Source organism: Metarhizium brunneum, chromosome 1 (genome assembly GCF_013426205.1).
Source record: "Metarhizium brunneum chromosome 1, complete sequence".
Taxonomy (NCBI): domain Eukaryota; kingdom Fungi; phylum Ascomycota; class Sordariomycetes; order Hypocreales; family Clavicipitaceae; genus Metarhizium; species Metarhizium brunneum.
Genome location: NC_089422.1, coordinates 6,258,089 through 6,279,369, shown reverse-complemented (window position 1 = coordinate 6,279,369; position 21,281 = coordinate 6,258,089). Strand labels below are relative to the sequence as shown.

At 53.6% G+C, this 21,281-nt stretch overlaps 7 protein-coding genes across 7 annotated transcripts; 2 read left to right on the top strand and 5 right to left on the bottom strand.

Annotated features, from left to right (window-relative positions):
- Window positions 1–266: 266 nt before the first annotated feature.
- Window positions 267–4,192, bottom strand: G6M90_00g019020 (uncharacterized protein; the record flags this gene model as incomplete). The annotated part of the gene is made up of 7 exons (XM_014693152.1): window positions 267–328; window positions 417–822; window positions 880–1,081; window positions 1,136–2,213; window positions 2,285–3,265; window positions 3,363–3,629; window positions 3,754–4,192. 7 exons carry the CDS (start codon window positions 4,190–4,192, stop codon window positions 267–269), a joined length of 3,435 nt encoding a protein of 1,144 aa, XP_014548638.1.
- A 2,399-nt stretch (window positions 4,193–6,591) lies between these two features.
- Window positions 6,592–7,812, bottom strand: she-9 (Sensitive to high expression protein 9; the record flags this gene model as incomplete). Its single annotated transcript, XM_014693153.1, has 1 exon — window positions 6,592–7,812. The coding sequence occupies one exon, from the start codon at window positions 7,810–7,812 to the stop codon at window positions 6,592–6,594; it is 1,221 nt and encodes a 406-aa protein (XP_014548639.1).
- Window positions 7,813–8,589: 777 nt separating this feature from the next.
- On the top strand, window positions 8,590–9,473 carry ptf1 (Pdp3-interacting factor 1; the record flags this gene model as incomplete). Its single annotated transcript, XM_014693154.1, has 3 exons — window positions 8,590–9,071; window positions 9,136–9,278; window positions 9,340–9,473. The coding sequence occupies 3 exons, from the start codon at window positions 8,590–8,592 to the stop codon at window positions 9,471–9,473; spliced, it is 759 nt and encodes a 252-aa protein (XP_014548640.1).
- A 396-nt stretch (window positions 9,474–9,869) lies between these two features.
- Window positions 9,870–11,430, bottom strand: BSC6_1 (Bypass of stop codon protein 6; the record flags this gene model as incomplete). Its single annotated transcript, XM_014693155.1, has 2 exons — window positions 9,870–10,959; window positions 11,036–11,430. 2 exons carry the CDS (start codon window positions 11,428–11,430, stop codon window positions 9,870–9,872), a joined length of 1,485 nt encoding a protein of 494 aa, XP_014548641.1.
- A 1,080-nt stretch (window positions 11,431–12,510) lies between these two features.
- On the top strand, window positions 12,511–12,989 carry G6M90_00g018980 (uncharacterized protein; the record flags this gene model as incomplete). Its single annotated transcript, XM_014693156.1, has 2 exons — window positions 12,511–12,821; window positions 12,896–12,989. The coding sequence occupies 2 exons, from the start codon at window positions 12,511–12,513 to the stop codon at window positions 12,987–12,989; spliced, it is 405 nt and encodes a 134-aa protein (XP_014548642.1).
- A 76-nt stretch (window positions 12,990–13,065) lies between these two features.
- Window positions 13,066–14,546, bottom strand: alg-3 (Dol-P-Man:Man(5)GlcNAc(2)-PP-Dol alpha-1,3-mannosyltransferase; the record flags this gene model as incomplete). Its single annotated transcript, XM_014693157.1, has 3 exons — window positions 13,066–13,971; window positions 14,057–14,301; window positions 14,399–14,546. The coding sequence occupies 3 exons, from the start codon at window positions 14,544–14,546 to the stop codon at window positions 13,066–13,068; spliced, it is 1,299 nt and encodes a 432-aa protein (XP_014548643.1).
- Window positions 14,547–14,872: 326 nt separating this feature from the next.
- On the bottom strand, window positions 14,873–16,218 carry OXDA (D-amino-acid oxidase; the record flags this gene model as incomplete). The annotated part of the gene is made up of 4 exons (XM_014693158.1): window positions 14,873–15,723; window positions 15,804–15,901; window positions 15,987–16,124; window positions 16,193–16,218. 4 exons carry the CDS (start codon window positions 16,216–16,218, stop codon window positions 14,873–14,875), a joined length of 1,113 nt encoding a protein of 370 aa, XP_014548644.1.
- Between the last annotated feature and the right edge of the window lie 5,063 nt (window positions 16,219–21,281).

Here is a 21,281-nt window from a genome sequence, read left to right as displayed (position 1 = left end):
CGGCTGCCTGCGGCTGCGGTCCCCCCCCCCAAAATAAAATAATTACATCCACATAGCTTCACACGGGATGGAGCGTAGCGAGCGTGATATCAAACATGGCCTCTTTTATTTGCTTCCCAAAACTTTCGTTCGCATCGTTCACCTGTGCTTCTTCAGCTCACTGTCTCCGCCAAGGGTATGACAAACTCCGCAAAATGCACACACCATTGGCGCACCAAATCTACACCCAGTCAACATCACTTTCACATATTTTGATGGTTCGTTCCTCATTCAAAGTCTGCAGTATACGAGAAGCCACGGAACTCCTCTTGCATAGCCTGAGAAAGTACTAATGATAGAGTTAGCGTTGAGAAAAAAAATAAATAATTCGATAGAATGCAAAAACACTCGACAAGTATGCATTATTGGCAACTTACCAGATTGTACAGGCGTAAGTACAGGAGTAACACTGGTGAACTCGGAGTCAAAGTTGCTCGTATCTGTTGCGCTCTTAATGGTCGGTTTGAAGGGCGGCGCAACTCGCTTGTAGTATATGTCGTCCCAGTTGATATTTCGGAAGAACGGCTGGCTCATCACTTCTTGGGCATCCGTGGGCCCACTTCCGAGTCTTTGCTCGGGTTCGCGGGTGAGCAGTTTCTGCAAGATGGAAACCGAGTCTCTGGGCATATGAATGGGGTATAAGGGCTCATCGGCAAGGATAGCATCGTAAATCTCGTCTTCATCCTCGCCTCGGAAAGGGGACTGTTGCAGGAGCATCTGGTATATGAGGACACCAAAGGCCCACCAATCAACCGCTCGGCCATACTTTTTGTCCAAGAGAATCTGCTGATCATTAGTTACTCGCCTCATGACACATAATCAGTCGCTCCTTTTACGCACCTCTGGGGCCATGAATTCAGGAGTACCACAGAAAGTGCTGGTATTCTTGCCATACCACATGTCCTCCTTGCAAAGACCGTAATCAGCTACCTTGATGTGGCCGTCCAGGGTCAACATAATGTTGTCTAGCTTGAGATCACGATAAATAACCCCATTTTCGTGGAAATACTTTAGCGCCAGGCACACCTCAGCAGCATAAAACCTGCACACACATGTTAGAATCTTGCACTTAAAGAATAGCCTCTCGTCAACTTACTGAGCACGCTTAGTTCCAAACTGTCCTCGCTGAATGTGAAGCATCAAATCACCGCCGCTGACGTATTCCATGACAAAATATACGCGAGTCTCTGTTTGGAAGCATGCGTGCAAATTGGTAAGGAAGGGATGCCTTTCTTTGTTCGCAATGAGGAAGACTCGCTTCTCGGAGCGAATACTCTCAACTTCGTCATTCTCAATGATAAATTCCTTCTTCAGAACCTTGATAGCATATAATCGTCGCGACCGCTTCGTCTCTGCCAACATGACCTTGCCAAAATTGCCTTTACCCAAAACTGCAAGGAAATTGAAGTGATCCAAACCAATTCGCTGCCCAGTACCGGGATCTGTGGCAAGAGGCAATTGCTTTGGCTGACCCGCAATAGGACCTGACTGCGGCCGATGAGCCACCACAACTTCGGGCTTCGGAACAGGGGCAGGGGGCTGATAGCTTTGTTGAGGTGGTGCAGGCTGCTGCTGGGGGGGTAGCTGCTGCACCGGCGGTCTGGCCTGAGTGGCTGGTTGGCCGGCATACCCAAGATAGTCGGCAGGGTTGTATGGTCGCTGCTGAGGCTGCTGAGGTTGCTGAGGTTGCTGTGGCTGCTGGGGCTGGCCGCCATATTGCTGTGAATAGTGATCATCGGGCTGTTCTTGGTCATACCCACCATATCGACCATAGTCAGACTGTCTTTGTTGCTGCGCTTGTGCTGCTGTTGTACCACCCAAAGCAGCTTGAGCCGCTTTCGCGGCCTGGGTCGAGGGCAAACGATCAGGTGCTGGCGGTCTCTGCTGCGTCGGTGATGTGGGCTGAGCATACATCAATTTGGCCGCTTCAGTGGCTGCAGTGGACGGGGCGGTATAGGGCTTAGACGCGTCGGTGGTGTATGACGGCGCCGGGGAAGCGGTAGACCCAGGTTTGCTAGAACTGGGACGCAGCGTCCTCTCCGACATGGACGACGCCTTTGTCTGACGTTTCTGAGTGCGAATGCCTTCCAAGATTTGGTTTGCTACCGCCATGGACATGCCGCAGAAATCGGGGACCAAATGAGCGCAATGAGCATGACAAGTTAGACCGCATTCTAAAACAGTCGCAATGTTAATAGCAAGTCCACTGGTGCAAATGGCAACACGAACGTATGCGACATCTTACCTGAGCACTTTCTGCAGTTCTTCTTGCCAAAAGGCAAGATATAGCCACAGTGACAACACCAATTAGCTGTCATGTTGGAGAAGGGCTGGAATCTGTGAGGGATGCGGTGGTTGATCTTTTCTTCGTCTGGATCGGTCTCTGCGTTACTCTTGCTGATACACTTGGTGACCACCTTATCGTAGCATTTCGTGTGGCATGTGTATTTGCAATCCTCGCATTGCATGCCAGCCGAGTACTTGAGAAAATCGCCGCAAAGCGCGCAGCGCATGATGTTGTAGAATTGATGCTGCACGAACTTGTGGCCGTACATTTCGTGTACCTCTTCCTTGCGTTGTCGAACGGCGCCCTTTCTGCCCAGACCGAGATCCACGGGCCGCCGGTCCTTATTTTGCTTGACAAAGCTCATTTGAAGCTGAATTTGTCCAGTCGGCTCCAGGTTAAACCAAGCATCGATAGGACCCGTGTTGATCTGGGGCTGGGGAACATGAGGCGGAGGACCACCGCTGTAACCGCTGCTTTGATCGGCGCCGTGCCCCTGACTTCCAAATCCAGTCTGCGTCGGGCTCATGGGGAGATGGCCCGGAGGAGAGGAAGGCGTGCCCATTTGGTCGGCCGACACCCAACCGGAACTGTTCATCTCTGCCTCGATCCTCTTTCTGCGCATCTCCTCGACAATGTCAGAAATGCGAACCCACAGCAAGCCAATGGGCATCGGGTGCTCGCCGGGTTTGTCATAAACTGTGAGTTCGATTTCATTGGCCTTGTCAACGTCGATGGTATGGTACTCGGCGTCCCATCGGTCGGTTCGGGAGGTTTTTGTTCTGGCGACAACGGCATCTTCGACTTTGACTGCAACAAAGGTTTCGGGCCCACGGGAGAGACGGCCAGTAGCCGCATGATCCACGTCCTTGACAGCCATGACTCGAATGGAAAGCTGTCCGCTGAGAGGTTTCCGCAAATTCGGGGTATTAATGGAGTCATCTGTAGGTATTGTGTCAGCCGTTGATTTATTCTACTCTTTTTTTATTTTGTGACTATGGACCATCACATGGGAAAGGGAAAGGGGAAGGGAACCTACCATCCTGAGCGTCGGCTGAATCCATATCGATGTGTAGCTCCTCATACCTCTTAAGTGCTTGTTTCAAAAGGACAATCTTTTGCTTGCTTTCGACTCTACGACCTGCGGCAACTGCTTTGCTCCTTCTGTCGCCCTCCATACCGTAAAGCTGAACCATTTTCTCAACCCCCTTAAGGTATTGTTCTTCCACATTCAGCTTGAACTGAATCTGAGACAGCATAAGCTGGATACGAGGACCGAGATAGGGCGTGTCATATTTGATCAGATCTATATATTGTTTTGGCGATGCGTCAGAGAGAATATCATGTCACGATTTGGGCGCTGCGGGGATGGCGGGGGGTACGTCTGTGTCGATTTGCCATTTGGGGCTGATGGGAGAATATATACACACCTAGTTTTGTGAAATTCGGTCTGGATTTGGGCATGCCAGCTCCAGGCCCGGGAGGAGCATAGGGATGACGAGGAGGCATCAAATCGCCATGTTGGCCACCCTGGCTGTACTGAGCAGTGCCGTAACCGCCTTGGTCTCCTCCCCAAGCAGCTGAGGGGTCCTTGGGCGGGGGAGGAGGAGGGCCGCCATCGTCAGCACCAGCGCCAGCGCCGAGAGAGACATTGCCCATGTCCTGATTGACCTGTCGCATTTGGATATCTCTGAGCTTCTCCTCGAAGAACTGCAGATTCCGCCGGCCGTCTCTCAGTTGGGTGTCGAGTCGGGAACGAACGGCCTCATTGGTGGTCTGCGAGCGCATAGCCTGGGCGGCATTGATGATGTTTTTCTCGCGCTCAATCTTCTTGTAGATGTCTTGGATTTTCTTTTCGTCTTCGGTCATGGCGGGCAGTAGGTGTGGCGCGATGCGTTCGCGCTGGACGAGCAGTGGGAATGCAGCTTGGTGAAGGTCGAGGTCGAGGCTGGGGGACGTGGACGGTGGACGATGAGCCGCAGCCACCGCTAGCAAGCAACAATGCAGCGGGCGAAAAAAAAGATGAAAAAAAGAGGGGACTGGCCTCGCAGCACCGGAGAGACGACCGATAGGTGTTTTATAGGAAAACGATGGAGGGCTTCTCGACGGGAGGAGGTAATAATGAAGTCGGCGACGGCGGGCAGAAATGGGAGATGGAGCCCTGCCGAGATACCCACGAGTCCACGACACACGGCTCGAGATCAGAAGGGACGGGGTTTAAAAGCAGAAGTGGGTTGTTTTGTGGTGGTGGGAAAGATGTCGTCAGTGACGACGTGACGGGAGGGGCGGTTCAAGCACTTCCAGACTAATAAGGCGGCCAGCTTGGGGAGGCTCCATGTCCATGTCCGTGTTGACTTGTCAACTGGTCAACTGGCCAACTGCCCGCTCCCCTCCAACCCGGTGCAGTCTGGTGCTGCCAGGCTCAACAGCACAGCCGGTAGGACTTGTTGACTGTCTGGTCCATGTCTGGTCAATATTGGCTCCGAGTGCCTGCTTTAGGTACCTAGCCTAGGCCTAGTAGGACCAGACAGATCAAGTGGGCACTGCCTGGGCTGTGCGGGCGGGCGGCGGGGGTGCAACTCGTCCTTCCACATCCACAGTCAACCATGTCCAGTTTCGTTGTTGATTGTTGTCTCAATGGTCTCATGTGCTGATCTGTTTCCATGTCGGGTGTTTTACAGCCCCGTTCAACTCAGCAGGATCCCTGTCCGACCTTGGGGTTGCGCGGTTGCTTCGACTTGACCAAGTTGCCAACCGACCTAGGTACTCGAGCATCATGGTATTGTAGGCAGTCGTTGCCATCCTCCTGCCACAACGGCCACGATAGCGACGCCCAAGTCCCCAGGTAGTAATACTAACATCACAGGCTCTTGCTCCGCAGCTTCTTTATCACCCCGTGAGAGCCATCCCGTGCCCCCAACGGTCCAACGGCTACCGTGCGTCCAATGCACTGTTTGAAACAGGCCAAAACCGGTCTCGGAAACGCGGTAGAGCTCCCAGGCTCGACTGATCCCTCTCCTCTGGGGACTCGAGTGTTTACGGAGTGCTGTACAGCTCAATATACATACAAAACTACACACCAGACCTTCGTCACAAGCTTTTGCCCCGTTCAGTCCGTTGTTCCGTTTACAGTCAGACATACCTTGCATGGCCGCGGCTGGACTTGACCTGCTGCCCAACGGCGGTGGTGCGCTTTTGAGTCTCATGCCGAAAATCCCCACCTGGCTCAAGTGTCAGATATCGCATTGATAGCAAAGGGCGAGTTGTGACGGGGCCAGAAATGCAGTGGTAGTAAAGTGTCGGACGCAGTCTCCAGCAAGGTATAGTTAATAGCTGTTCGCATCAACACCAAGGAGTACCGGCTAGCCCAGTATTACGAGATACCCAGTTACCCATCGGAAACCAGATGCCGAAAGGTATCCTTACTATACATACGCAGTATATCTAGCAGATACAGATACAGATTCTGTAACAAGCCAATCAATGCGCCAGGCCTTTACCGCGCTTCCGCGTAACGACGATTTGTGCAGGAATCTTTGCAACGGTCTTTGCAGTGACGCCATGGGGGAGGTGAGCTCTCGGCAATTCCCCACGTGAGCGGTTCGTATTACAACTGAAACTTTAAGTGGAAGCGCGGATTTTGTGCCTTTCAAACGTTGCATTTCTCCAAGCTCACGGGGGGTTTGGTCAACGCACAGAGTAGGGGGGCAGTGCAGGGCTGTGAGGGAGTCAAGAATGCGCCACAACGCCCCCATTAATTCAAGGTTCCCACGTTGAGGGTCCCATGTCGCGTCTGGTCTGGTTATTTTTTGTCCTTCTGGAACCGTGCTCTTGGCTGCCAAGAAGACCCCTGATTTAGGACCCGGACTTGGGTGGAACCAAACTGAGGTAGGAGGCCTATTTTCGTAAAAAGGAAAAAAAAAAAAGAGGACATCTGCACTACCGAGACGTCATTGTTGGCTATGACGCAAGATGAGGATGCGAGAATTGGGGAAGGGCGATGACAAAGAACTTGACGACATCGTCCCTCGTCGTCCTACTCGGGCAGAATGAGCCCTTGCGTCCGGATTTCACATTTTTGTTTCTAATAGCTTGCCAAATACTCATCAACACAGCACTTGAGCTCACATGATGGCGATCCAACGCTGCAGACAGTGGGTTTCCAAGTACTTCCAAGATCTTGTTTTTAATTGAGATTCCCCTCCGTCATATAGTACAATGTTCAGATCTAGCACAGAAGACTAGGTATGCACGCTCTTTCAAATACATCATGTCCTTCTCACCAGCAGCATCACCGCACTGCCTGCCACCGCTGCTCCCATCGCCGCGCCTTGTAGTGCCAACGCAGAAGCGTCCTTCATCCGCAAGTCAACCCGCCTCTCGCTGACCAAGTCAGCCGCAGCAGCGCGCCAACGAGCCGGATCGGTGATGAACTCCTTCCAAGAAACCTCCGCCGACGGAGTAGTGGTAACCTCTGGCTCCGCGGGTGCCGCCGCCAACGAATCTTCCATCGGCCGGGGGACAGCCTCCTCCTCCTTCTTGGCTAGGGACAACTTGACAGCTTCGAGTTCGCCCCGGACCTCTTCCAACACGCGCTTCTCTTCCTCGACTACGCCCTTGACAAGGCGTCTTCGCCGCCAAGGCTCGGCAAAGAACTGCAGCACGACAAATAGGACAAAGTTCATGCCCATCAGGCCCCATGTGCCCCATGTGCTTGCCCGTCGGATTCTGTCGCTCCAAATCTGCTCCTCGTGGTAGCGCTTCAGTATCCCCGCGTTGAGACGCTGGCTCAGGCTTTGCTCCTCGGCTTCGGCTTCCGTCAAAGCCTCCTGGGCGCCAGACACCTCTCCCTCTAAAACGTGGTCTGTCCTGTATAATTCTGTGAATCGCTCTAGATCGGCTGGAGACCAGGTGTCCTTTCGAGCGAGCAAGGTCGTGACTTCTCGTTGCGTGGTCGCTCGTTTCGTGTTGGACGTCTTGTATGCTTGACGCGCATTTCGAACCCTGGCATGTGCCTCGGCTAATTGCACTTCCAACGCATCATTCTCCCTCTTTATACCCTCGATGGAGGAGTACCCGGTGATGTCATTGAGAGTCTGCGAGGCTGTGAGGGCTCGTGCTTGAAGATTATCCATGGTCTGGCCAAACTTTTGACTCAGGTCGCTGCGACGGCTGTCCGTTACTGAAGGTAGCTCTGCCGCTGATGAGTTGGGGCCATTTGCGGACTTTGCCGGATCACGAGGGTTTGTTTCCGAGTCATTTTTCGGACTGGATACTGGCTCAGTTTGTTTCGGCGGGTCGTGCGAGGAGAAGAGCCGTGATTGTGAAAATATGCCTTGTGTGCTGCACTGCAGGTCGGTAGCCGTTCTCCTACTCAGCAAGCTCTGCCGTTGAGCTGTTTTCCTGGCGAAGACTATGGCGTCCTGCCGAAAGATACGCCGGCTACCAGCCCAGGCTACTCGGCCCATTGGGCCGCCAAACGGCTGCATCACGCGCGGCTCTATCGAAATGCAGCACCGGATGGTGTTGTTTATCTGTTGATGTCACAGGAAGTAATTTTCAGGGCATTGAACTGTCCGGGCTTTGGTGTCCAGAATACGCCGGGGGTCAACGATCGCTTTCTGCCGTTCCAAAAACGCCCACCATCTCAGGGCATCGGTTCCTGACCGCCTTCGGGGAGAAACGGCTCAGGACCGAGCTTCGGCACAGCGGCCCAACTGGCGGTTGCTGGCTGTCGCTAGAGTGCTAGCGGTGTGGACGGTCCTGCAGGGGACCGGCTTCAGTGGGGCCCGACATGACCTCCCGCAGCGACTCTCGGGGCCAGCCAACGCCCACGCCGCCCCTCCATGACGACATTCCGGGGCGGTGCTCCTTGCTCTCCAGAGGCACCAGGTGCACATGGCGAAGACGGACCAGTCACATAAGCCGCAAAAATCTTTTGAGGGCTCTTGTTCTGGTAGGAGATGAGTTTTTAATGGGTCTTGGTTCCTATCACTAATGGGCACAAGAGTACTTTCGGCATGTGTCTTATCAATTGATGTCCTTATCGGCCTTCTGAAGTCTTGGTTTCTCAACTCATTTCTTGCATCTTGATTTTGACCCCTCCGAGCAATCTACGTGCCCCTCCTCGTTTGGCCCTTTGTCGACGCTCCGTCGAGCCTCCGATTTACGCGCAAGAGACTCACTGTGCCACGATATCTACGAATTCACAAATCAAAGAAGCCATTGACCTTCTTTGACCAATCGTCTCCTTCACAACCATCACAATGGGCTCCGTCAACACCGAAACCCCGGCGCTCGCCACAAACCCCAAGTTCATCTTCTTTACTGATTTCGACGGCACCGTCACCACTGCCGACTCCAATGACTACATGACGGACAATCTTGGCTACGGTGCAGAAAAGCGCCGCCAGGGGAACAAGGATGTGCTGACGGGCAAGATGAACTTCCGCGACTCGTTCCAGGAGATGCTGGATAGCATCACCACCCCTTACAACGAATGCATCGACATCTTGCTGAAAAACATCACCCTTGACCCAGGGTTCAAGGAGTTTTACGATTGGTCGCGGGAGAATAACGTCCCGATTGTCATTCTGAGTGGCGGTATGACGCCCATCATTCGCGCCTTGCTGGACAAGTTACTGGGACCTGGCTGGGACATTCAAATTGTCAGCAACGACGTGCGGCCTAGAGAGGGCAAGACAATCAACGACAAGGGCGGATGGAGAATTGAATTTCATGACGACAGGTAAGCTCGCGCCTGTGTAGAGATCCCTGAACGACGAGTTGATGAACTAAACTGATTGAACCAGCATTCACGGCCACGACAAGTCCATCGAGATCCGCAAATACTCATCCTTGCCTAACCGTCCCACCATGTTTTACGCCGGTGATGGTGTCTCGGATTTGTCTGCTGCCAAGGAAACCGATTTGCTTTTTGCAAAGGCTGGCAAAGGTGCTTGATTTCCAATAATACCGGCCTTGGAAAATAATTGCTAACGAAAAATTGATATTAGATCTTGTCACCTGGTGCGAGAACGAAAAGGTCCCTTTTGTCACGTTCAAAGACTGGACTAGCATTACCCAGACTGTCAAGGATATAGCAGCTGGGAAGATTACCGTTCAAGACGCTGCCAAGGGCCGATTGTGAGCAACACTCGACTTTCAGACACGTTTCGCCAAGTCGAAGAGAGAAAATAGACAGACAAAATATAGAACTTGCATGACATTTGACGATTTTGTGGTCACGACGGTAAAGAAGGATAGAATTGTTTGGTTTTCAACTTGTGGAATGACTTTGAATTCAGCAGAGGCAGTTTCCTTGCGCAAGGTACTAGAATACCTAGATTTGTCACGTTTGTATTTGAGAATGATAGAACAATATAGATATCCAATATATGATCCGAAGGATCCAAAGTACATTAGCAACGTCTTGTATGCCCAGTAACTATTCATCCCAAGCATCTTTCACGTTGCAAACCCAACAAATCAAGCACAACTTTTCAGCATGGAGCCACGCCTTAGCAGCCGTCCGTAACGCCAGTTCTTAGTCTGACCTCTTCTCGTCAACTGGCATCGCATACCAGCACAGCAACATGACCACAAACAACCCGATAACAATCGGATGAAGCACATACGTCCCAACCGCCTGCGCCAGCATACCAGTGAAGAAGGGGGCGACGGCGCCTCCCAAGCTCCCGCAGGCACTAATCGTTCCCATGCCACTGAGTGCATCCCTATGGGACATGGCGCGCATGAAGACTGCCGCCGAGCACGGATACACAGGCCCCAAGAGAAGGCCAACGATGGAAACCGCCACGGCGTTTCCAACAATGTTTGGAACGAGCCACACGAGTATCTGGAACGCAATCGCCCCGACGACCAGCCCGTAGACGAACCTCTTCTCGCCGATGCGCTGAGCAGGCCCCGAGAGGAAGAAGCGTCCTGCCGTGATGCCAGCCCAGAAGCCGGACGAGACGTAACCCACCGACGATGGGTCGCCGTCGCGAACGTTGATGAGGAAGGAAATCACCCAGCCGGAGATGGACACCTCGGCCCCCTGGTAGGCGAAGATGAAGATGGCACCGAGGAGCACCACGCGCAGCTTGAGGGCAGACAACATGCCCATCAGAAACGTCCCGTCGGGCTGGGCCTCGCGGGCTCTGGCGGCAGGACTCTGCTCCTTCTCAAACGACCAGAACGACCAGAGGGCCACGGCGAGAGACAGCAACACCACGCCGAGGGTGACGATGTAGTACCTGCTCCAGATGGCGCCGGCCACGGCCACGAGCGCAGTGGCCACCAGGGGCCCGGAGATGCCGCCGATGCCATACGTGCCGTGCAAGAGGCCCAGGACCAGCGTGCCGTTCTGCAGCGCGCCGCAAAAGGTATTCCCCACGGCGACATTGATGGCCAGCCCGAAGCCGACCAGGAAGAAGGCCAGGATGACGAGCACAAAGGGCCCCGTCGCCACGAGCGGCACGTACCCCAGGGCCATGCAGGCCTGCGACACGGCGAGCAGCCTTGCCCGGCCGAGCCTGGCGCGCATCGTGTCGAGGACCACGGCGGCGGCAACAAAGCCCAGCGCCTGGCCGACAAAGATGAGCGAGACGACGCCATACCCAATCTCGTAGTATCTGTATTTTGCGTATCCGTCCGATACGTGGTCAGCGCGAAGATCCCCCGAGTAGAAGAATAGGAGAGGGCACATACGTCTCCATGTAGGGAATCAAGGCACCGGCAGCGCTGTCGCTCAAGCCATCGCCCAGACTGCACAGGCACAAGGACAGCAGCCTGAAGCGGTTCATGGACGGATCCCACACGCTCATGACGGCATCTACCGCGTCCGCCGTGGGACCAGGCGAAGCAGGCCTGCGCATCTCCAAGTCGTCCGCGGCCGCCTCTGTCCGCGGTGTGTTGGGAATGTACTCGCCGCCGTGGCCGGGCGGACTGTGAAGCGCAATCGAGGCATTCTCCTGGGTTGGCGCCCCGGGATATGTTCTCTGGACCACTCTCCGGGGCGTGGTGAGGGGAGCGACGCTTTCCGAGTCTGCTTGGTTGGAAGCAGGCTGAAGCTCGACCAGGGACCGCAACATGGTCGCGTCCATGATGGCGCTGGTGTTGGCACGACAATTGTCGCAGTTTTTATGATTTTTTTTTTACTTACTATCCGGGATAATAAATAGACCTGGTCCAACTGCAGAAGTTGTCATTTATATGATGGGCATTGATTGAACACTTGGGCTTTTGGAGAACAGGGTGCGATATAAGTAACCGGACTAACGACTGGTCAACCTATCTTGCCCCCCCCCCCTTTGAGATCGTGACCAACAGGAGCATTTCTAAGCACGTCGGAATAGCTAAGTTTGGGTGGTGCAATGTACTTTGGTGTATTCAGCGCACTGAAGAACACGGCCCATTAGCTGTTGCTGCATAGAGTCTCCGTCCGATTTTATTACATGATGGCTGCGGGCCGTGGTTCCAAGGGCGCCGGCTATCGGCGCCGGTTGAAGGCTCTGCGCGTCAGCTGGACAGAGAGAGCCGCTGGCCTGGACAGCTATTGATTGGAAATACGGAGTAGTAGGTTTTGGGTTAAGAAAAGGCCCTCCTGGTCGCAGCGGATCGGACTGGCGGGCCGTTGCCGTACTTGTTGCCATGTGCTGCTGTTCTTTGGCGAATTGTTGAGAAGTTGGCGTTGTGGTCATGACAGCAGAAGCAGCGTCGACTCTTGCTATAATGATCATATAATAGTTACACCGCATCCAATATTTGCCGTCGCTGGCATTACATATATTCAGGCCTAACTGCAAACATTGGGCAGCACACCATCCAACAGAAGAGCCGTGGTATTGACCAACACCATTGGGACAGGACGGCCCAATAAGGAAATTCCGAAGAAACACGGAAGCAGACAACTGGACCAGGCGGACATCTGGATGTTGTCTGGTAGCCCAGGGTTAGGCGCTAGTGACCTACTAGGTCGGCGGTTGGAAGCTACATATGTACCCCTCAGCCCCTCAGCCCCTCAGTGCTCCCGTTGTGCAACATTCCGCTGCTGGACCCTACCACCACTGTGTTGGTCCACCAAAAGTTCAAATGTTTTTTTTTTTCCTTTTCGTATTTTTTAGTGTCTCACCACCAGACCTCGGTTGACATTCACTCAAATAGCCACACAGTAAACCGCAGCCATGGGCAAACCGAAGCGCAACGTGCTCGCCGCTGCCGAGGAGACTTTAACACCCCCTGCCACCCTCGATCCCAGTCAATCTGTCGTCCGCGTCGTCAAGCCCCAAGGAAACAACCTGTACACCTGCGAGTTGCCCAACCGCAAGACGGTGTTGCTCGAGCTTGCACAGCGCTTCCGCAATACCATCTGGATCAAACGGGGCGGCTATGTCTTGGGCGAGCGATATGAACAAGGCTCCGGGGATACCCGCGCTGATGGCGAGATTGTGAATGTAGTTCGAGACGAGAAGCTTTGGCGAAAGCAGCCATATTGGTACGAAGAGACGAGGCTGCTCGAGAGCCCTGGGAACCTGTGCGGCCACTGACCATGGTTTTCACATCATCTAGGCCCGAAGAATTCACCAAAAACAACCGCGATCTCAGTGACGAAGACGACTCTACTGTTGGACAGATGCCGTCGAGCGATTCGGAAGAAGAATGAAGCCATGTCCGCAAATTTTGATTCATGACGTCTCCGCTGCTGAAGAAAGGCAACAACATCATCAACAACAACAATATCACCTATTCTTTTTTGAAGCCTTTGCCTTTTTCCGCTCCCCCGACCTGACGGGCTTCAAAGTGCCGAAATAGACCAGCACCACCGTCATCAGAAGCACGTTCACTACAATTGTTGAGCTGAGGTCTGTGCTGGGAAAGGTATTCCACGCCGCTTCTTGAACTGCCCACAACAAGTAAACCACGGGGGTATACGGCCAAGCCTTCCACAGCAAATACGGAGTGGCCCAGGCCAGATACGCATAGAACTGGTAGTGCAGCGACCTGGCAAAAAGCAGCCCGACAACATTGGCCGAGAGGATCGTGGTCATGATGTAGTCGGGGGTGACTCGGCTGGAAACTGCAAGTTCCTCGGCCGGAGTAAAAGGGGACCGGCCGCGAAGCATAGGAGAAATCAATGATACCAATGATCGACGAGCCGGCTGCAGCCACCGAGAAGTGACAAAGATCAAGAGTACCAGGGCGTGCAGGACAAGTAGAACCGTGGCAAACTGTTTACTGAGAAACAATTCTTCCCCCATCATGCGCCAATTGACGGTCCATTCAAACTTGAACTGCCTCGAGAGCTCAAACGCCCTGCCCAAATAACCCCGCCAATTCTTGGCCACGAATGGAAGCGCAATGACAAGCTGCACCTGAGCCATGAGCCACGCAAGCCGCAGACTCCCACCAAAGCCCCGGCCCAGGAACAGCACTATGCCGACAGCCGGCAGCGAGAGCAACAGTGACATCTTGATCCCCAGCCCCCAGCTGTACGCTATGCTGCCCATCGTCCACTGCCGCCTCTGGAAAAAGAATATAGCCAGCCACATGAAGAACGCGGCGAAGCAATCATTGAAGCATCGGAGAAGGAAAACGCTATGCAGCCGCTTGGACAGAATCAACAACGGGAAGATGTACGGCGGGACCTTGATGTTTCCGTTTAGTTTTGCAGTCGATTAAAAAAGAGGGAACGGAAAAGAAAGCACAGCTTGTCGTAGAGCAAAAACCCACCTTGGCCTTCCAGTAGCACAGCATGACCACAGCCAAAGTAGCCATGTAGAGCACCGCAAAAGTCTGCTGCGCCAGCAGAACATTCTTGCCGCGATCCGTCAGGTAATAGAGCCCCGTGTACACGTAGACGTGGGCAGCCGGATACACCAGCGGCCCCGTGCCTCCCTCCATCTTGGTATAGTCTCGTTCGCCGGCGACGAATTGCGCAACCTGCTCCATGTAGGCCACCCAGTCGATTTCGGTATCTGGCGCGGAACAAGGACGAGCAAGAAGAATCAGATAAGCTTGCCCGGCGATGAGAAGGAACGGGAGGGGTTTCGTCTATGCGCTTTCACAACGTACATGGTACTTTCCAGATGACCAGGCCACAGAGCACGGCGTCTGCGAGCCACAGCACGAGGGGGACGAGCTTGGACAATGCATGGCGGCCGTTGGCGACGTCGAGCGCGAAGCGGAGGGCTTGCTTGTGCGGAGGCTCGTGAGGCGCCATTGTGCCGCTGGCGGAAGGCGGTTCCTGGGTGAGGTTGGAGGATGCACGGCAATTTATTGTCGTGCAGCTGCTCAGGATCGCGTGGCATTTACATAATTTGGGCGGTTTTTGGAGCTTCGGGAACGCGGGCCGCTGATTGGCGGGCTAAGGATCGAATTGGGTCTGGTGGGATGAGTTGCACCATTACGGACTACAAGCTACAGTGGGTGTACATACAACTAGTACATGCTATCCAACATGATGCTCTGTAAAAAAAATCAATGGGGGAGAATAATATCGTGCACAGTAATAGATCATTGAAGAACATATACTTGTTCGTGACGAGCTCAATTATCCCACGAAAAGAGCTTGGGCTCCGTCACTAGACTCTCCCCGTTCTCCTCTCTGATTGCGTTCACCAACTCGACCACGCCCTCGGCACATCCATACGAACCCTGATAACCCCAACCCGCGTGTCCGTAGTTGTGAACAATGTGAGTCCCATCGTCCAGTTTCCCTCTTTCTACCCGGACGCCCGTCTTCCTATACGGCCTCAAACCGGCACCGTGCCTGATGACACTCAGGCCGTCGATGCCCTTGCCGCCCGCAATTTCGGGACACACTTCCACCACGCGACGCATTATGCGCAGCGCGATGTTGGGGTCCGGCACAGACTCCCAGTTGCCAATGTCATAGGTTCCCCCTAGAATGGTGCCACCACCCGCGGGGCGCTGCATCGTGTACAGGATCTCGGGGAGACCTTCTTCTGTGCCGGACGTGGTGATCATGGGGTGCAGTTCGTTGCGGACGAGGATGATCTGGCCCCGCGATGGAGCCATGGCCTGGTCCTCGACGCCGCCGAGCTTGAGGGAGCCCAGGCCGGTCGCGTTCACGATGATGTCTGCGGGTTTGCCGGTATGGCTGTAGTTCTTGGCCTCGCGGATGTGTGATATGACGGCGCGTTTCAACACGACGCCATTTTTGATGCACTGTCCTACTAGCCATTGGAGGTACATGGCCGTGTTGATACACACGCTGGTGAATTCGCAGCCGCTGTCGTGCCCGGCCGGGAGGCTTGCGGCGTCTAGTTCCTTATAATCCGGAAGGACGGACTGAAACCACGGGTCATGGTCAAACATGGGGTCCGACGGGCACGATGGGCCTTCCATGTCTTTGTCTCGTCTGAAAATGCGTGACGCTAGTAGTAAAAAGAGTTTAGCAAATTAGGAATGACTTCCTCTTGTAGCATCATGTCTTTGTCTGACGCATGTGGCTTACTTTGGAAATGGATGCCGGCTTCAGGGACCTCTTCCGTGATCCGTTTTATTTCGGGCCAGGTTCGTCTCTCCCACCGGCTGTTCTCTCTAGTTGACATACTGTAGCAGTATCAGTACACAAACGATACCATTATACCGTTTCGGCGCGTGACGATGGCTTGCGATGGGATAACTTGCTACTCACGGCAAAAAGTTTGCTCCCGCCCACGGAGACGCGTACTCAATATCATAGTCTCCAGGCATATGCTTCGCAATAATCGTCACCACGTTGGCGTTGCTCTTGGACAACAAGAGCGCCGTGGTGAGACCACTCACACCGGCGCTTTTTTTCTTGATTCAACATGTATTGCTCGTTGATATGATCACTCGGGGTTAGGAACTCCGGCTTACCCAACGACCACAATGGCATTTGTCATGTCTGCACTCTGTAAAGTTCGATGTGCTCAAAAAGTATCCCGATGGAGACACAGGCGACGTCTTTTCCAGTAGGTTGCGAAGATTTCTGACCTAGTCGATGAAGGAGCTAGTCCTGGCATGAAGACGATGTAACAAGATTGTCCAAGTCATTGACACGACGTCTGGATGACTGGGGAACATTGAATCGGGTCGCCGCGGGCATCATCCCCCGCATTGACGGACGGTCTGGTGGGTCAAAAACGGTTGATGTCCGCATTTCGGCTGAGGCATGACGCCTGGACATTTCCCGTTTCGATCCCGACTAGAGTGATTGGTGTTGTTCTCAAGGAGAAGAGGGATACAAATAATCGTTGGCAGAATGCTGTATTCAGGCACATTCCGTTGGGCGCATAAACCCCTTGATTGTCTCTTACAACTAGTACTAGGTAGGTTGTCATATGGTGTATTCGGGTTGGTCCAAGTCCTCACTCTTGTGGAGTGGGACGTGATTGAGTGACGACATAGAGTACCAGGCAAACTTGTGCATAAGACTCACATTTGCGTTCACGGCTCAGTCCTCACACAAAGGCGTGCTTTTATTTTATTTCATCTTATTTTAGAAAGTGACCGCATTGAAGCCGCACGTCGTGTAGCGTCTGTGCGTCCAAGGACTGTCGGAACCGCTTGCAGCTCTGGGAGATTTGGTAATGCTGGTGAGAATGCTCCGGTGTGATTGTGCACTCCATAGACATCAATACAAAAGTATCCACTGCTCTTGCGCACTCCTTTGAAGAGTCCGGGTTACATACGGGAGGCTGGTCAAATATCGGGCCATGACAACTCAAAAGACAGAAAAGAGGTTCCAGCCACCCTTGGAAGGCCTCCAAGCCACCATCAATCAGTTGATGGTTTTTCGCAATCTCAGTACTCCGTAATGACCACTCTGCCCGTGCACCAGTCACGCGCCGAGCTTGACCTTGAGTTCAGGTAACGACGTTTGCGCTTCGATAAACCGCCTGTGTGAGTGCACAACTTACTGCGGCTGAGCAAACGCCAATCCTGTTTGCATCTCTAGAAAAGAAAAGCTCTGTTATGTCGACAGGGGTCTCGAAAGAATATGCTCCGAGAATACAGGAAATTATACCTGGTTATGGTTCTACCAGCCTGGTGTTGTAGAGCAAAGCCCGTCTCGATCAATGGGCAGAAGCTGGCACCCCCAACCACCTCTTTGCTGGAGGAAGCCGTCCGCGTTCGCCTTCGATTTCCTCGCCGCAAAGCAGATGTGCACACAGAATTAGAAACGGCAAACGACACACAGCGTGCTGGGGGGGAACAGGTTTTGACTCAAGGTTATGCAACATCCCCGCCATGACGTCCTGGCCACCACGCCAACACCACTGGTGACCAGCTTGGCCAGCCACCAGATTTGGCAAAGCCGCAAAAAGTGTCGAAGAGGCAGCCACTCACGGCGACGACAATGACGACACCTGATGGCAGCCAGGATCTTCCATGTTCGGGACGGTCAACTCCTCCCCTTCCCACTGGCCGTTGCATTTTGTTTTGTATTCGACTGTGCATAGAATGTGCAAGGAAGAAATAGAAAGGACAAAAAATGAGAGACCCATTAGCTGCGGGATTGCCAATACGACTCTGGGCTGGCCCCAAGTGTCCAATGGACAGTCTCTCGAAAACATCGCCGGGACCGATTTGGGTTGCTTGGAGATGGGCCCAGCTCCTTCATCCATGCAGATTTTGGCAAATTAATAAGAAAGAAGGGCGGATTGCTGCAATATTAGGCTTTCGCTCCCTCCTCTGAACGGCTTTGCCCTGCAGTTTCTACTTCTGTGCCCAAGCACCATTGTCAATACGAACAGGGAAGGAACCACTGCGGGGCACTTCGAAAAGGTAGCTACGACGATACGAAGCAGCGCGCATAAGGACTTGTACTGATACTTCGTCCTAACGGCAACAATGTCACAAGTGTAAAGCCTCGGCGCGCATGCATAGAGCGAATACAGGAGTGGTGTCAGTCTCGGAGGCGACATCTGGAGATACAGAGTGCTCAGGAATCAAGGGAATCAATGCGAGGAGCCGTGACTGCCCTTGAAATTCGGACAAAGGGGAAAGCAATCAACCCTTCAAGTCTAATACCAGACTGGACTGCTGGGGACACAGGAGTGCCAGAATCCCCGTATTCGTGGTCGAGACACCACCTGAATCACAGCCAGGCGACACAGAGTTCGTCGATTCATCGACCCTGTTTCAAGACGGAAGCTCCCACAGCAAAAAGCAATCGTGGTTGCATATGTACTCCGTAGAGTCCTCGGCAGGACAGATTTTTCAATAGGGTTTCCCTGCATTACAGCCAGCAAAAACACCAGACGGAAAAAAGAAAAAAAAATAACAATAAAAGGGGGTTACCTCTGTTGGTTTTCCTTTTATGGCGATTCTGCAACAAAAGGCAATTGCTTGTGCCCTGCGGGTGTCACAGCTAGTGGAACACCTTAGGCTTGCGTATCAAGGGAAATACCAAGCAGAGAAAACAACTTTGGAGGCGCCGGAACCGTCAAACCGTGGCTCCTTCTGGCCTTGTGGTTTAATTATGTACGTCGCTTGGCGCAGACTTTGGACTGTGCTGTGCTTCGCTGTTGCTCAGGAAAGCTTCAAATTCATTAATTCAGTCGAGCACGATATCACGCCGAGGAACTGTGGCGGAAGGCGGCATTCTACATACCTTATTGGACGGCTTCCCAAATGCTCCCATCTGAGCAGCGTTCGCCAAGCAAATATCCAGTCACAGATTCTTGGACCGTAAACGAGCTACTTCGAGGCGCGCCAGATTATGATGCAAGCCGTCAATCTACTTTGGGAAGCAATCGAAGAACCGAAGCCCTGGCCCGTCTTCCGGCGTACCCTGTATCTTCAGTTGTGGACGGTGGATGACGGTCAGGCTGTAGAAGTGAAAGCTCTGGGTTGCACCATCTGTCTGCAGGTACAATAAATACAACGCTGACAGCACACTACCTGCGTACATACATACTCGACAGCCTGGCAGACCATGCAAGGAAAATCGCTTTTGGGGCCGGCTGTTTTAATTATGCTGTCCCGGGAAACACCCACTGCTCCAAAAGAGGCCACGGCGGTAAGACGGTACCGATATAGACTTCCCAGAATAGACAGCCAGGAGCTCCAAGCTTCATCGGCCAGGACTTGGAGGTGGCCGAGTAGAGGCGGAGCATTGTGCGACAGTTTACGCCGACGATGCCATTCATCTACTCCGTACAATGCGTGACAGGGACGGCGAAGCCCTTGGCGCGCCCGGGTTGGATGCAGCTGCACCTGCAGGAGACAGCAAGTTGAAGACGCTCACGGTGGCTGTCAGCAAAGTGCCTGCAGCACAATCGAGGGCGACCAGGACAGCATACTCGTGAGAGAGGGACAGTGACAAGGTTGCAAACCAGCTTCGCCAGAGGCCAAGGGCCAGGATCGAGGATCCAGACGCAACGAAGCATCGTCGTTTCCGTCATTTGGCAGCCGCTGAGCCAATCAATCAATCCATGGTCCCCCGTAGGTAGTAACAGAATCGGAAGAACTTGATTGCTACACGTCCGCTTGGGGGGCGCATACGATAGTGTTGAGACTTTTTGAGCAGGTGCTAATATTGCAGTCTCCCTTTCGCAGCTGTGTTGGTCTGTGTGTGGTCGTATGCATTGCCCACGTTAAATTGAGTGCCTTGTTGCCCTTGTGATTTTCCCCGCCCTGTTCTCGCCCCCCCTACATCGTCTTCCCATCGCCGAGATGCCTGTTGGGCAGAGAAATCCCTGTGCAGAATGGCGGACATGCGACATTGGAGTCGCCGTCTTGTTCCCCTCCTCGGAGCGACTGCCCCAGAACAAGCGAGCGATCTTGGTGGTGGTTTGGTGATGAGGTGTCTCTGCCAAGAGGTCAACTAGCACCAGACTAGCTTGAGTGGCAAGTGGGTAGCTGTCTGGGTGCCGACGGCTAGGCCGTCATACCCTGGTCCAGGCCTGCACCGTGCCATTATCCGCCCACCAGCCAGCCGATCCCATGTCGCCTGGCACGCCGACGGCTTCAATGTTGTTGGACACGATGGACCCATGCTCCCGCAACAAGCAGACAACTTCTCAAGATTTGACGGAGCGGAGGCGCTGCGTTGGGTTGAAGAGCTAAAGGGTGCACTACAAGATGGGCAAGTACGGAGTACTTCACCTTCAAGATTTGCAGCTGGGGATCCCCAAGGGTTGGTACCCTGTTCCTCCGTCACTTGAGCACCGTCCACGTTGGCGGGCTTCAGACGGAGAGCAGCCATTGACACACAAGTCTGACAGACTGCCATTGGTCCTGCATACTTTTTTTTTGGCATCTCCATGTTGGCCCAAGCCATGACACTTCAGCACTGTTGAACCCATCTGGGAGGCGCCAATTCGCCGGCGAAAAGCTTCTTTTTCCCGCACCGCCCAACTCACTGGTTAGAGTTGTTGACCGTGCTCGTAGGACAGAAAAGCACCTTTGCCGCATGTGGGATGGTGCTGTACATACATTTGAGCTATATCGCATCGTGGCTTCGCGCAGCGGTCAGTTCGGTGTGCTGATAATGAGGGAGCTGGTGACGTTGCCCCTCATGTCTTCTTCCACTCCGTACTTCGGGTTGTGAACACAAACTTGGTCGAAGGTGGTGAAGGGAGTGCCGTGGTCAGTCTCCAGGTGTTTCAACATCCATCTTCCTAGTAGTCTCTTGGGAACTTACTCGGTACAATTTCAGCGGTGCTCCGTATTAATATTGTAGAGTCTGGTACACGCACACAGGGAGAGTCGTTGGTAGTGCGGACCGGGGATGTGCGAGGTCATGTTCGGCTGAAGCCACAAGGGCACCCACGGCGCCAAGGACGGCTTGACATCTAAGGTTCCCATGTTCCGCCAAAAAGCTGTGGTGATGCCCACTTCATCGAGTGCCCACCCACCGGGTGGCTGGTGACCTCGTTTGCCTCCCTTAGAAGTCTTGGATGTACCCCTCGACATTGCCTGGTATCGGAGCGCAGAGCGGCACTTGGAGTACTCCGTA